Source organism: Eurosta solidaginis, chromosome 1 (genome assembly GCF_040869045.1).
Source record: "Eurosta solidaginis isolate ZX-2024a chromosome 1, ASM4086904v1, whole genome shotgun sequence".
In the NCBI taxonomy this organism is placed as follows: Eukaryota; Metazoa; Arthropoda; class Insecta; order Diptera; family Tephritidae; genus Eurosta; species Eurosta solidaginis.
The window spans coordinates 110,589,550-110,606,864 of NC_090319.1; the positions used below are offsets into that span (position 1 = coordinate 110,589,550).

Below are 17,315 nucleotides of genomic sequence, written 5' to 3' on the forward strand. Positions count from 1 at the left end.
CACCACGTGTTTAAATCACCAACAACACCCACCAGCATCACCATCACAATTACAACTACTTCCTTCTACCACAACTACCATATGATCACCATTTAAATTAAGGATTATAAATTATTTAAACTACAAATGCAGTTAAAGCTGTTATACTGTTTATCTACATACGCAAAGACACTAACAAAAATCGTACAATAAATACACATATTTCATGATTTCATTCAATAATACACGAGACCATATACAAATATATTTGTGCAATCATTGTATTTATATTACCTAATGCCCGGTCTTTCAGTGGGAGTTGAACTCCAGTTAAAGCTGACTAGAGTTTAACCTCGCCACTTTAGTCGATATTATAAAATCTTGTTATCGATATTAGACAATTTGCACACATTTCGATTCTTTCATTGCATTAATACTGATGCTATGGCCTCTTGAATGCCTCATCATTTGAACGCCCCGTTGCACTTTTTGTAATTTGTCTCTAACTTGTGTCTCTTTGCTGCTATTCCTTTTATACGAACTTTGGTACATATATACCCCATGTTTTTTATCCTAATTGTGTGGAACATTTTTTGGCTCATTTAACAGAACTTGATCAGTTAGATGAGATTTTAAAGCACTGCGTTATTAGCAATGCTTCCGCTGTTCACCATTATATCAATATTATTTATATGTATTTGATTATCGAGACATGCTCATTTTGCATTACACAATTTTTATTTTTGTTTTGATATGATAACATCCAATGTCGCTGATCAAATTCTTTTGAGCGCACCGAAAAATATTCCACGCAATTTGGGGCTAAAAACATGTAATATATGTATACCAAAGTGTGTATGAAATGAAAAGCAACAAAAATGCAATGCTTAGAGACAAAATAAAAACGTTTAGCGGGCATTCACATAGCTGAGTGGATAGAGGCATCTGCCATAACACCAGCACACCTAACACAACTCAGGACCCGAAAAGCTAGCTGGTAAAGAAGTTAAATTCAGAAACATGTCCCAGTAACCATCCTCGTATGCAAATTTTATAATTTGTCTCTAATATCAACAACGAAAAGAGAAATTGTATAAAGCAACATGAACCTGTTTCGCTAATCAAAAACAAATAAAATTGTGGTGCTGATCTCAGTTTTAGCGGCCAAAATGGAAAAGTTAAACTCTAGTCAACTTTACCTGTAGTTTGAACTCGCACTGAAAAACCGGGCCTAAGTATTCAATAAAAAAACTTGTATTTTTTGCGGTTTATCAAATTTATTTATCTTTATGGAAATTTATAGAATATTTCGGAAAAGTCTCTTGAAGTTATCAAAAGCTCGAAAATTTACAAGGCTTCCACCGTTATGAAGATTTAGGAAGCTCCTCCTAGTTTAATTAAAACAGAATATCAAAACTTAAATTTCTTTATCGTTACAAAAATTACTACTCACATTAAAGTTGGTAAATGAAAGCCCATTTCATTACGCTTGATTCATTATATATAGGAAGCAACAAAAGGAAGGCTATAAGGTCATACCATTACAAAATTACATAGAGTTGAAAAAAAGCACAGCTAAAATTTCCTGTTCCACGTGCCCAGCAGGCAACACAATAATACCTCAGACAACTTCTTAGCCAACTTAAAAAAGTTCCCCAAATTTCAGAAAACTTCAAAAAATAGCTACCATGCTAAATTATTATATTCTTATTATATAGAACTTTAAGGTTCATTATTTCCTAAGTTAAAATGCTGATTCTAGCCTTGGCAATTCTAAGTCAGATGGGGGAGTCTCCTCATGGCTACAACAACAAACAACATGAGGACCAAGGAAGATCAACAACTACCGCTTCTAACTCAGTGGAGGTCTCCCCTTGGTCTGGTCTCAAATGTCGGTGCCGATATGAATACTTTTTGAGCATAACATAACTGCGTAGAGCTCATTATTGAACCTCCTTCGATACTCGCCGTCGGCATCAGAGACAAGACAATAAATCTTCAGAAGGACTTTTCTGTCAAACATTCCAAAGGTCTCTCGATGCCGTTCTTGACTTCGGCAATACATCATATGGAAGATGATGGACTTGTAGATCGAGAGAGAACTTCGTTTTACGACTTATGGTATTGGGGTCATCTTCTCCCTCGCCAGCTCACAAGATAAGTGATCCATCCACAACTTAAGCACACTCTCTTCATTATTCTTCCTGCAGACGCCTGCCACGGCCTTGGCACTTACGTCATTCGCTGGGTGTTTTGTAGATGTTTCGGGCACTTTTCTTATAAACATTACATAGTACCTGAAGCTCTTCGCACCAACACCGATCAGCCTCACTTCTTTTACTTCTAAATAGGCGTTGCTGCGCCTGTATACAGCGTTGTCCTATAACCTATAAGCAGCGTTTCTTTTTTTTCGATGCAAAACGACATACCTAATGGTGCCAGTCACTTTGGCGATTTCGTTGGAAACCTTGGCGTCAGAAGCGACGCTATGTAATGAGAGTATGTTTCGTGAGCAGCTTTCCGATGGCAAACTTTTCTTGTTTCACTGCTCGCACTTTTTTCTTCAAAGAGGCGTGTACATATATTTTGTGTTCTTCATTCAGGAGGTAATCAAGTAGCTTCATGTCACTTTTTATACTGCAACTACGCTAACTTAACTGCAACTTTAATTCACCCTCAAAAATTTGGGATTAGGTGAGAGGGTTTAAATGGAAGAGGTTAAATTATAAATCTATATCGATTTTAATAAAAAAAAGTATATCGTTTCGTTGGACTTGAAAGAAGTTTAATTTGACTTTAAAAAGTCTAATTTTACCTGAAGATTTTATATCATCGAAAAACATTAGAACTAAAATATTTGAAAATGGGTGTGACCCCATCTTTTTGGGCCACGCTTTTCTTAACGTTTTGGAGTCAGTAAGAGCATAACATATTTCCCTTATAACGACAAATATTTTTAGTTAAAATAGGCCAAATAACCATGCACACTTTTTATATGGTGTCAAAAATATTGTAAAAATTGTAAAAGAAATACAAATAAACTTAATTCTAGCGTGGGAAAATATTTGAAATTGGCATGTTTCAACTAGAATTTATTTCCAAAACTTACAGCTTAGTATATGATGTCCGGCTACACCTGAACTAAGTCTCTCTTACTTGCTAGTTATGTTCTTATATGCACAAATAACAAAAAAAATTATTTTAAAAATATAGTGAGTTTCGCTAGCAAACAAGACTAGGACAATTAGACAAAATGCGCCTTTGTCATATATTCTTAATATAATATTTAAATAAAAATAGTTTAAATAGTGCGCGAAAAAAATTCTGATGCTAATAACTTCATAAAGCTACTTCTAATTTCAATAAAAAGTTTATCTTAATAAGAGACTAATCATATAAAATATATAAATTTCATTATCAGTACGAATATAAATTATATTATCATATTATGGAATTATACATAAATTCTCTTTTTTAATTTCTTCCACTATTTCGCATATTCTTCGTTTAGTTGCTTTCCATACGTTTACACCGAAGCGTTTTTGCTCTCTAACAAAAAACAATTTCTCTCTTTCTGCACAACACTTAGATTTGGGTGGACCATTCTTTCCAGGCGGACCGGAATTATGGCATCATCCGTTAGCCTATTCGGCAGCAGCTGCTGAATTGCCTGGCGCTGCAGCATTGCAGCATGCAACACTTGTGCATCCAGCTTTACATCCGCAGGTGCCGGTACGCTCTTACCTCTGACTAAATACAGATAAAGTTATCGAGCAGCCAATGCACCAAGTGAGTATGACAAACTGTCCGCCGCATGGCGTCATTGGAAATTTTCACCTATTTTTAAGTAATGGAAATGTGTCTTTTCTCTTCTTATTTAAAATTATCGTTAAAAAATCAAATAACTAGACTCAAATGACAGCAATGACGCCCCATCATCAACAAACAACAGCACTTCATCAAACAGCAATGCATATGTCTGCTGCTGGATTACCACCAGGCGCAGCAGCAACTGGCCCACCGGGACCACAACCAACCGGTCATACTGCACATCATCATTTTTTATCGAGCCCCGCTTTGGCGAGTCCAGTTGGTTCGTCTAATAATCCATCGCATCCATCAAATCCTCCGTTAGCTGCGAATGCTCCGTGCTCAACATTATTTGTTGCTAATTTGGGACAATTTGTGTCCGAACATGAACTGAAAGAGGTTTTCTCCAGGTGAGTTTTATACTTAGACATACAATATAATATATAATTAAATAATATATATATGTATATAAATAAATAAGTCTTTATATTATTATTAGTACACATATAGATATCCAAATTTCCATAATTTGTTCAAACTAAATTGCACACAAATTTGTATCTAAAAAGTAAAAAACATTTAATATATCACAGAAATATTTATGTATGTATGTTTGTTCAATCATGACACAACGAACCGCACAATTCAAAAGCCAATTTGCAAAAATCACACTTCTTCATTTTCTTGAAAATTAAAATAATATCATGTTACTTATCTTAATCATTTATATTTATAATTTCTTAAACATCGGTAGTAGGTGTAATTCATCGGAATAAATTAAAGTATATTATCAGGTACAATTTTTTGTTGAAAGGTGTTTCCTAGTTTTATTGAAAGCAGGGTAAAGCGAAAAGTAATTTCTTTAGGCGAAGGGGGAGGGGAGTTTAAAGGGGGAGGGGAGTTGATAACTATTAAAGTAAAATATCCAAAAAGGTATTTAATTTTTTTTCTTTATGCTAACTTAATAATAAACATTAATTATAAAAAACAGAAAATACGCTTTCATATATGTAATACTCCTATATTGCTAATAGAAAATGTTCGTAATGTGTTTTGAATTCGAAATCAAAACAAGACAGCCTATAGGATGGTTATCTTCAATTGAGACAGTAAAAAATTACATCGGTCTTATCCTATTTCTAGGTATAACGTTTTATTTCGGAAAACGGTGGTGTATGAGGAATTAGTGGTAACCCATACTTCGAAGTATGCTTTAATCGGAGTACGAATTGTCTAGTTTTAGGACTTTGTTGAGTGATGATCATGAAAGAACTTGTGAATAATAAATTCAATTCTCTAAAGGCCGAATCACCATAGACAGAAATAAATAAATAAAAATATTTTTACCTTAGAGATTATGGCCAAGCTTCTCTTCGAATATGTGGTGTGCTGCTTTTTTATTCTTCCTTGAAAATGGAAGACTTAGTCTAGATTACTCCGCATAAGAGTTTGCTGAGAAACTTTTCAGAAATAGACGCGAAAAACTTGTCGCGGGTATAAACCGTTTTTTTATAAAACAATTTCTTAAGGATTCTGTTAGTTGTCGTATCACTTAAGGCGGATACCATTGTTTAGTTAAGCAAGCACACTACCACTACACCGCGAACTTTTTCTTCAAAATTATTGACGTTCTTCTTTACATAAAATTATAAAGCTTTTGTAAAGGTTATTTACCGACACGCTCTGGAATTAAAGCTTCACAACTCCCCTGTCAAAAATCCAATTTTTTCGGTCATAACCGTTTTTGTTAGATTTCTGAATTAAGTATTTTAAGTCCTGACAAAATTTCTAGCTGGCCTGCCATGAAAGTAATTTTGTAACGACGATTTTCCGAACTATGCTTTTTATCCAGCGAACAAAGAATTTTAAAAATCACAACCCCCTCCATTCGCAGACAAGTTCACCCTTTCACATATCACAACTATTTCTTAATTAAGTACTTAAGTTGGCACAAAAATTATTAAGTTTAACATATAGGTATATACAATTACACACATATGTTATTTTTAACCCATATACCATTCTGACACATTCACAATCCCCATGGATGAACGTGTTTCGACATTTATTTAAATTTTGAGAACATTAAATTTAAAGTTCCAACTTTTTGTACATATAATTTTCAGAGCTGGGAAACCTAGAATAACGATTCCATTTATTTTAGGCCGAGCTTCTCTACTAATTTGCTTCGTGCTCCTTTTAATTTTTCCTACAAATTGGCGGAAAGGGACCTATTTGTTTTATGCCGACACTGAACGTCATCTGCAAGGCAGATGCGTTTCCACTAAGAAGATTTTCGTGACACAAATACACTCGTGGTGTTTGCAAAACACTGCCGAGCGGCAACCCCGCTTAGAAAAATTTTCTTCTAATTGAAAAAACTTGTTTCTAAAATTTCGATGTTGCTTTGCCCGGGCAGTGAACCCAGGATCTTCGGTGTGGTAGGCGGAGCACGCTATCTTCACACCACGGCGGCCGTTCATTTAGATTACTTATAATTTCGATCACTGTAACTGTGATCCTCAAAATTCTATTATACCGATTACTGTGATTGTAATTAAAAAATTCTAAGGTTACGGTTAAACAAATTTTACAATTAAGATTTCTGTTATCGCAAAGTTATCCTCATCATAAAAAATATGATTACGATTACAGTAGCCGTAAAATATTTAGGATTATAGTTACTGTAATCGTAATTTAAAAAATGTGTCATAACATTTACTGGTATCGTAATCGTTTAAATGTTGGGATTAAATTTACGGTAATCGTTATTGAAATATAATCATGATCCTTACTTCCCCAGCTCTGCTAAGTATACGGATATATTCAAAACTTGTTCATGAAAACAGCTGTGTTAAGGCTAAAAAAAAACAACAAACGTGCGATATAGCACCTTTATCCATGGACTTGTCCCTATAAAAATGAACAATGACGAATTTTGATTTGTTACTTAAATATTGAAAATTACACATACACAGTATGCCCGGCTTTTGTCGCCTTCGAATGCACACAAAAGGTTCGCACAATCTCATTACTACTTCTACTACTACTATTACTTCCACCATCACCAATGCCACCAAAACAAGCACAAATTATACCAATTCTAATGAAACAGCAACAAACTATCCTGCAGCTAGCAGTTTTATTAATAGCAACAACGGCAACAACAACAGTAGCAATGCCAATCATCCAGTTGCTTTTATTGAGTTCAAGGACACCGTTAGCGCTGCAACAGCAATGCAGCAATTGCAAGGCAAATATTTACTCTCATCTGACCGCGGTTCGATTCGCATTGAATTTGCTAGAACCAAAATGATCAATGACACTTCTGTTGGTGGCAGCTTTAATGCTAAACACAACAATAACAATAATGAAATATTGGTAATGCAGAAAGTGGCCAATGCAATGAATGCCACACAAATGTTAACAGCAAGCAATATTGGTAATGTTACAACATCAGGCACACCATTGACGCTTATCAGTAATCACCAACAGTTGCAGCAGCAGCCTCAACTTATTATACTAAATAGCTATTCACAGCAACAACAACAACAACAACAACAGTTGCAGCAGCAACAGCAACAACAACAAATAGTGCACCAACAACAACAGCAACAACATCAACCCATGTTACAGTCAGCTACAATGGTACAACAACATGCTATGTTGCCACCACAACATTTTATCAGTGCTAACGGTACGAATGCTGCAGCAGTAACCTATCCAGCAGCAGCAGCTTCAGGCTTACCAACTATATCAGCTGTTGGATCATCGTTGGCAACAATTTTTACTAGCACCAACAGCACAAATAATGCCAGCACCACCACCACCACTAATCTAAATATTAATAATAATAATATCAATAATAATAATAATGTTGTGCACAATCGTTCTACTGCACTACAGCACCAACTTCATCCAACTCAGCACCAAAATCATTTCTTTAGAGACGTACGTATAGCTCGTCGATATTATTTCGACAATTACAACATGTTTAATATTTATCTTGTATTTAAATTTTTTTTTCTGTTATGACTACATATGTATGTGTGCAGTTTAAATACATATGTATATATATCACCAAAACTCAAAATGGAATTGTTTGCAAATTATGAACAAAAATTAATAATAAATTACAAAAATTAATAAAATTTGAAAATTTTTCGGTATTGCATTTTTATAAAAAAAGGGCCGTCTCCGCTGGACAACAACAATGGAAACAGCTTCGATTTTTTCCAAAATATTTAATGAAAAATATAAGGATTCAAGGTTCGATTTGAGCTCAAAGCCAGAACAATAATTTTTATGATAATTATTGTTTTCTTAGTATTTCTATATTTGAAAAGGTATTTTTTATTTTTGGAATAGTAGGGAGAAACTTTTTCAGACAACCTGCCACAGCTGCGCGGATAGATCCATTTCGAAAGATGCTAAGTCTCTATCGTCAGTACGCTTTAGGAATGCTGCGCTAACTATTGAGCTATAGAAAAAATGTAATTGAAAATAAACAAAAAATGCGACATTATCAGCGATTTGCAACAGATGGCGCTACACTGATTAGATATAGTTGGTAAAGAGTTATAGAAGAAGCAATTTATCAGTCAAAACAAACCACCTCTGTATAACTAAATGGTTAGCGCAACATGCCTAAAGGGAACTGATGATGAAGGCTTAGCAACCTTCGAAATGGATTTATCTGCGCAGCTGTGGCAGGTTGTCTGGAAAATATTCTACCTACTATTCGAAAAATAAAAAGTTACTTTTACAATATAGAAAAATTATAAAAACAAATATAGAAAAACTATCATAAAAATTATTGTTCTTGCCTTGAGCTCGAATGAAACCTTGAATCTTTTATCAATAGGCCGATAAAAAAAAAAGAATTGGGAAAAAAATAATAATTGGGCAAGTTATGAAAGCTTGCAAGCCTTGTAAACCTCGCAAACTCATATCAAAAATCGTTTCATTTGTGAGGTTTCTAAGGGTTTCTCAGTAAAAATTTAAATGCATATGTATATAAATAATTTTTGTAAACATTGTATGTTTCGTTAGATCGCCCCATACTTTAAATGAAAACAACAGCATACTAACGATAATTTGCAAACAATGCCCTCCTGAATTTAGGTGCTCCTTTTTAGCTGCCACTGTTTTATGTATTTATATGCATTGCTTATATTTTCAGTGCGAGTTCATACTGCAGTTAAGCTCAATTTAAAACTGCTACCATTGTAAACCTTATGACACACTCATTAGTCGACTGAATATTACAGAAATATTTACGATAATTCAAGTCATATACTAAACAGATACTAATAAACTTTGCCCATTTTTTAATGTATATCATTTCCATTAAAAAATACATATATATTTGGCGCGATTTACCTCCTAAGAGATTTAGAGCGAGCTTCTTTTACAATTTGCGTCGCACTCCTTTTAATTTTTCATACGAATTGGTGGGACGACTGCTCAGTGAAATATCACCCCATCTCGCCAGCCATTTCGAAAACGGGATGTCTCAAAAAAGTTTTGAATAGCTCCCTGTTTCAGAACTTCTTAAAAAAACGGCCTATCCCAAAATTCGGTTGAAGGACGCTCAATCTCAAAAACGCTCAGTTTCAAAAACGCCTTATCTCAGCTCAAACTCAATACATTTTGACATAAGCATTTTACACTTATCTGTAATCTAGGTTCAAATATTGCTGGTGTTCATTCCATTCTATTCGAGCGCATTCATGTTCTCTGCCGTCCTAAAAAAGAATGTGGGTATCTACATTTTTACTGAAACTTACATATTGAACTTAACTTGTTTGCAAAAGTCCAAATTTGAATTCATTATACGCGAGTTAGACGACTTTGTAAATGAGACTAATCTTCGAAAAAAATGCTTATACCCACATTCTTTATTAGGACGGCAATACTGCCTGCTTCCACACAAATTCGCTACATAACCTCAATTCGAGCTGGCAAACCTTATAGTAAGCAATGCTTGCCAGTTCAGCTGTTTACATATACATATGTAACTTTGTTTCAGCGGCTATTATGACAATGCTAAATTCAATTAAACTGAATGGCATCCCCTAATAAGTTTAACTGCAGTTTCAATCGCCCTGAAAAATTAAACCATACAATTTATTTAATAAGATGTTTCTAATATAAATCTAAGCTAACTCATTTTTTTTTTGCTTGCTCAATTTCGCACAATTGCACAACAGCATGGAAACATAATTTGACATACATATGTACATACACATTCAAATGAAAATTCAATTATTAGACAACTTTGCACATTGAAGTTTCATTATAATTTGCTAAATTTAGGGCTTCCTTCTGTATTGCGACAGATAGCTCTGGAGAACGATTCGCCTCCAAACGATTCGTCTAGCAATGGTATTTTCTATCATTTCGTTTACGTTTCTTACTTTAAGCTGGAGACATTGGTGCTTTATCGGTAACCGTATCTGTAACCTTATAACAGCTGATTCGACCAATCTTATGAGAATCAATGCAATCGATTATTGGTGCCACTAAGGTCGTAACCGTATCGTAGCCAACCAATTGGGTTTTGGTTTACCGTCGTAACGATAAACAGCTGATTACGTTAGGGATACGGATACAGCGATACGACATACGGCACCAATGACTCCAGCTTTATGTCAATAGGAAGGCGAAAATGATATGAAGCCATCGTTTAACATAGTGCAAATACACTAGCGATTCGTCTCTGAGGCGAAACGAACTTTCGTTTCGTAACAGAGAATGAGGCCTTTAATTAATGCATCCTAAATAAAGAGCATGCATTTGTAAATAAAACAATTAACCGTAAATTAATTTTAGTGTCCTAACATTGAATATGACACAATATGGCACTGCATAACCGCAAAAGTTCTGGACAATTTTACGATGTATTTTTTCGGTGCGCATTCTTGTGTAAATTTTTTACTAATTCCAGTCACTTAAATCTGCTTTTGATTTTTATCGGAAATTAGGTTTGTGGAGTTGAAAATTGGTTTTAGTAAGATGAAGAGCAGTACGAGGATTAGGTATAGGAGCAATAAACATTATTTTCTGCGCAACAGCAAAACCAGAAAAGGCGACTAAGAAATTTTTCGATTTATTGTACAATGATATTAAAGAAACTTTCCATGTGGAACATTCTCACCTTGTTCTAGCACCATCACAACAACATAAATTGAGTTTGTACAGAAAGAACTAAAAATTCAATAGCCTGAGTATCTCAACTAGACCCAAACTAACGCTGCAATAAAAGTACAACGCAAAATATCTAGAAATGATGCTAGATACCTAGAAAATTGTCGTGGAAACTCAATGTCGAAAAGAGGGAGATGAAAGCCTCCTCGACACTGTATACATGCAAGAGGATGCTATTATTGAATTAATCTCAATCCGCTAAAAAAAATTCCTAATTGTTGGCAACTTTCTTCGTCGACAGAGTTGAGCATTTTCTTCAGCATCGTCGACGCCGCGACGACTTTTTGATGCGAAGCGATCGTAATGCCACAAAATTTTTTGTAGTGGAATGAACTAGCTTTATTTTGCGCAAGACAAAAAATGTTTAAGCCGCCAAGAAATTGCAAAATTTTTGAAAGTTGCAAAAAGATTTATACAAAATTGATACATTTTTATTGGTTTTTAGGTAAGAGAAAAGTACTACCACATTAATCTTAAATTTTTTTTGTGCGCATAAATTTATTGTGCTCAATCGCAAATAATCTCAAAAAAGAATGTGCGAATATTCGGGACCTGTTCATATTTTGGTCCCTCCTTTTTCACATTAAATGTTCTCTTCAATAACAATACTGTCACCAACTTTCCCTTTAGTGGAGATGTCAAGTTTTTAAAGTGACAAATCTCGAACCGCAAAGCAGTTAAATATTCGATTTGCCAATGCTAAACAAAGCCCGATTCACCATCGATCTGAGAAAGTAAAAATAGCAAAATCGATTCGAGGCGTATCCTTAGTGTTTATTGGAAAAATTTAAATATATTCTGGCAAAAATTCATTAATGATATTGTAATAACACATAGTTCCCTCCTATTTCTTAACAACGACTTTTACAAATACACATATATTCTTAGACTCTCGGTCGTATTCTGGTAAATGTTATTGAAATGCTAATATATTGCACGGCTCCTAAGCAGCGGTGCCAAATCGAGGGATTTTCGCCCTTTTGTGGAATTTTTAAATAAAACATTTGCTGAAAGTGTAAACGTGATTTCCGCAGGCTTATTGAACAAAAAGTGATATTTTTTAAATTGCTGCTTCTGCGTTGGTCAGTTGAGCGCAAAAATACCCGCATTGAATTTGTTAATTACTTCCCAACCACTTGGTGTTTGCCGTTTAAAATCGGATCTGGAACATAGCCAAGCGAAAGTGTTTCGAATATATTTGGATGATAGGATTTGCAAAAAAGAAAGCAATGGTGAAAGATGATCTAAAAGCATTTAAATTCTCTTTAGGTACATCTTTTTTGTCAATGAGTTTAAGAAAACATATATGTATAATGCTATTGAAAAGAAATACCACTTTTCATTTTCAGAAGTAACTTGGGAGTTTGGAAAGTGAAAAATACAGGGTGACACAGTGCTAAACGGGTAACGTTTGATAAGTAAACCATGTCGTCCTATCATAATAGAAAAGTTGTATTTTAAAAGTTTTGTTCAAAAGAAGATTCTGTTAAAAAAGCCGTATCTCAACGAAGTCGTTAATAAAGTCGTTTCTCAGGAGGCCGGTTAAAATGGTTGTAATTGAAATTTAAAAAATTTTGACAGAAGAGATATGAATTAACTTAGTTTAATATCTTTTTATAATTCGTAAACGACTTAAAACACCAAACTATACTATATAAGACACATGAATCTTTATTCTGGTTTACCAATTTAGTAAGTTAAATTCGAAGCTTTTTTGACAAAAATAAATTATTTTTACAGTTAAAACCTTTTTAACTTATCTCCTAAGATACGATTTTATTAACGACTTCGCTCAGATACGGCCTTATTAACAGAATGTCTGAGATACGTCCTTCTTATCAAAACTTACGACCTTTCTATTAGGATAGGTCGATGTTAGTTCATGATAGGTAAGCTGTAATTTGGCAAATTCGAAATGTTGAAGCTCAGAGAATCATAAAAACATAAATAACACAGAATTCTGCAAGTTCATTGTAGAACATAAGGAATGTGTGGAGTTCCAACACGTTAAATGTGACTTATATACATACATTAGGGAAATTAAAGTACCAGCCTATTATGCTGAGCACGATATAGAGTAGGTTATAGTTAGAGCAGGTTTTTCTGTTTTGGGCTGCATGGGAAATTCTCTAGCGAATGAGAAGAAAAATGGAAGAATTGAACCAATTTCGTGTGATTTTTATTATTGTTTCTCTGGCATCACTGCTTCTAAGCATTCCCCAATAAAAGTGCATTCACGTTTGTAAAACGCTCACGTAAAGTCAGAGCAGCAGCCACAAACACTAAGGCAAAACATACCAAATAGCAGCAATTTCACTAACAGTAAATTTTTGTCTATGCAGAAAGCTGTATACCGTTTAAGAAATGAAGTGCAAAAGCTAGGATTTTGCAGGAAACATCATCAATACAGAAGATCTAAAGGCTGGCTTACTTTAACGTTGTTAACGAAAAAACATTTAGTCTGTTCTATTTTTCTTAATCGATACCAAAAATTATTTAATATTTGTATTCTATATGCTGTAGCTATTTGGTCCTTTTGGCCTTTACTGTGACCATTCTACTCGTGATAAGTTTAACGTGTGTGAATAACCACTTACAACAAAAATAATTTAGCACTTGGTTGGCTTCCCGACCATTTCGAAGGAGGGATTACTTTTTTTAAAGCATGACCTTATAAATGGGCTTTCCTTTACTTATTTTCATAATCACAAACATTGGGCCATAGTTTATATCATGTTCATGAAAGGTATAACATTATAAGCAAGCTTCGCTCTAAGGATTTCATTCAAATACCGTATATCGCCTTAGCACGCATTCCGCTAACTGTTATCTTTATAACTTTCTACTACTTTTTTATGTGCTCTACGTTTTTACACCACAAAAATTAGGATTGCTTATTGTAAATGTACTTGTCTTATAAATGTGAAGTTCAATTTTTGCAAAGAGTTTATAAAAATGCACACCCATCACCTCAGCCAGCTCTTTAGACACACATTTCTGTATTGATTTTAAAGTTAATTCTAATTATTACATCGCCAAATGTAAATGTTTTAAAACGTGGACAAATGTAAATGTTTTAAAAGTCAACCCTTCGAAAAGACTGAATAAAACACCGTCAGCTCTGAAATCCAGCGAAGAACCATTCTTCCCAATAAATGCTACTATATGGTGCAGAAGAAGGACCAGGTCGAAAGCGATTTAGATGACTTTCGTATGACCAATTGGTGCCAATTAACCCAGCGAAGAAGCGACTGACGCGCCTTGTTGGACGGTCATAGCGTTTGAAACGGTTAAACGCCTATTAAGGAATGAAGGCAGATTAAAATATGTTTTGATGTGAAGTATCATCAAAAAGCTCCTCTAGTATCTTGTGAACAGCCAAATTCTTTGGATAATTTTGCTTATATGGACTTAGGATATATCGTTGACGGTCGGTCAATCCGATTCACAGATAACTTATTGAAAACCTGAATTCTAGTGACATACAATTCAGTCCCAATAGCTGATTGCTTCTTCTTGATTATTTTCCATACAACGCCTTGTGAAATAATATGTCAGTTAATAGAAATCAATGAACATTTTCTTTTGACTTCACATTCTTCTGCAGGGCGAATTGGTTGAATTCGCTTTGACATCACCTTGTATAGATTCGCCTCTCATTTAGATTAAGTGTTCAATTGATTTATTATATGCAATTTGAAACGTAATACTATGTTCAAACAGAAAAATAAATTGAGGCAATTTCGATTTAAATTGAGTGGTGTTCATACAACTTTATTTAGCTTATACAATAGTAATTTGATAGTTGGTTGGCTCATCTCTACAGTAACAACATATCTTTGTTAAGACTGTCAAAATGTGCGTGATGATATTAGGCGAATGGAATGGACTGAAAACATAACACTTTGAAATTTTAGTGCATTGTAAGAAAATGTGTTCAATGTTTTGGTTTCATTTTGAGTTTGCCATCTTCTTTTGACAATCCCTACTCCAGTGAAATGAAAGACATAAAATCAGCTGATGAGATGCGCCAACAATATAGTTCAGCCATGCGTAATTGACGTTTAAATATACTCAATAAACACACTTTACAATGTTGCATTTGCAGTTTGAAACAATTTATTACGCAATTTTTTTTAAATTGGCAATTTATTATTACAATTTATTATATGACAAATTGCGTAATAAATTGCCCAAATGGTATAAATTGCCAATTTTGTGTGTGTTTGAACCTAGTATAATACATTCTTCGATATTGCTGGTATAGCATTTTTTCGGGATTTTTTATCTAGATGTACAATTAAGGGCAATTTTTTTCTGTTTAAAAATTTATGGCCATCGCTGGCTTACAAAATGTAGATGTTGGCAATTTTTTTAAGTCGCTGTTATTAAAAAAATACTTAATTTGCGAAGATCTGTTTGGCAAAGCGCTTCATGAAGTCTTAAAAGAAGTGTCATCAAATTTGAGCAAATGAGTCGCAGGTCATGAATTTTCTTCAAAAACCGTTCGAAATGTGTCAATGCAAATTCAGTATCAGGTAATGTTATACCAACAGCTGAATGCTTCTTCTCGATTATTTTTCATACAACGCCTTGTACTTTAATATGTCAGCTAATCGAAATCAATTAAACTTTTCTTTTGACTTAACATTCTTCTGCACGGCGAATTAGTTGAATTCGCTTTGCCAGCGCCTGGTATGGATTCGCCTTGCCTTGTATATATTCGACTTGCTGTAGATGTTAATTATTGCTTTCGAGAAAATTTATGAAGACTCATCGTTACAAGCCAACCTAATATAAACGCACGCAAGTCATTTTCTGTCAAAATGTCTCATGCACATACAACTTGTATGAGAGCAACTCAAATTGAATTTGCTGCGTGAAAACCTAACTCGATTTCCAATTTTTGTTCTGCGTGACATTTAGATTTGACGTTTGCACACATGCTTTACATTGTCGCAACGCATGCCATTGTTCACTATATAGTTTGGCACAAGGCGAATTCATTACAGGTGGTGTTATCCCATCAGCTGATTGCTTCTTCTTGATAATTTTCCATACAGCGCCTTGTACTGCAACATGTCAGTTAATCGAAATCAATGAAAATTTTCACTTGACATTCTTCCGCACAGCGAATTGGTTGAATTCGCTTTGCCACCACCTAGTATAGATTCGCCTTGGTTTGGCAGCTTAAATAGAGGTTTTGTTGCGAATAGAGTGGAAGGCAGTGGACTAGGCAGTCGAATGGCATATAATGAAGGAATGGTGTTCGGAGTTTTTTCAAAGATAAAAAAAAAAATGATAAAAGCTTTAATATAAATAAAACTATTGTTTTAATAACAACAAAAATGCCTTATATATTCTATATACATAAATTCGTAAGGATTATCTCACATTAAAATTTGAGTTTAATAATCTAAAGTTTTTTTTGAAACTGAGTCGAGAACTGTGCGTGTGAATGTGCGAATTTTCACCGATCAGCTGTTAGTTGCGCTACTTGGTAAAATTTACAATGACGCATGCTTATTTGGGTTAGGGCAAAAAACGCCGGTTGTTTGTGTGCGCTAAAAAACGCAGTGCGGTTTTATTAGGTTGGCTTGTTAGAGTTAACGTCGCTTAAGCAGCCTTTGATGATTTTACTTTAGACTTAGTCACACAAAGGTTCAATAGCATAATAGAATTTAGAGTTAATAGGGGGACTCATGAAAGCATATAAACTTATAAGGTGTAAACTTATGTCCATTTACACACGCTGTTATATGAACGCACCTAGTAATACTCTTGATAAACTTGATTGTTTATCAGCTATATTATTGCCAAACAAAATGTTTTTGATTGTTATACAAATTAAAAAATGTCAGGATTAAGTGAAAAATCAAAACTAAAACGCCTTTACTTGTTGATGTTGGAGATTTCTGATGAAAATGCCTGCTGTAATGTCTGCAAGGTTGCATTCCTTTGAGTTTGCCACGTTTACACAATCAAATGTGCGCGTAAATTTATACAAATTGTGTAAATGATTTTTCATACAAAATTTGACAGCTCGTTTACGCACTAGATAAATTTATACGTTTACACAATTTATAAGGCATTTATACGGTTACATAAGTCCCCCTAATAATGCTCTGCATTCTTCGTTTGTCATTCGATTTGAATAATTGTTCTTTGTAGTGAAAGCTTTATAGCATAGCATAGTTGCACTGAAGGAAATTTGTGGCGAGACCATTCACAACTATAAATAGTACATTTAACAAGTTGTATTTTGCTTTGAGTGAGAAATTGGATTACAGAAACCAGACAGTCCGCGTCTTTTCGAG

The 17,315-nt window shown here is 34.3% G+C and overlaps 1 protein-coding gene across 1 annotated transcript in view; it reads left to right on the plus strand.

Moving 5' to 3' along the window:
* The window catches only part of cpo (couch potato), a 359,710-nt gene that overhangs the window by 328,733 nt on the left and 13,662 nt on the right, over window positions 1–17,315 (plus strand). The window contains 3 exon segments of the mRNA XM_067761391.1: window positions 3,569–3,768; window positions 3,889–4,199; window positions 6,768–7,740. Coding sequence (XP_067617492.1) covers window positions 3,569–3,768; window positions 3,889–4,199; window positions 6,768–7,740 — 1,484 coding nt within the window.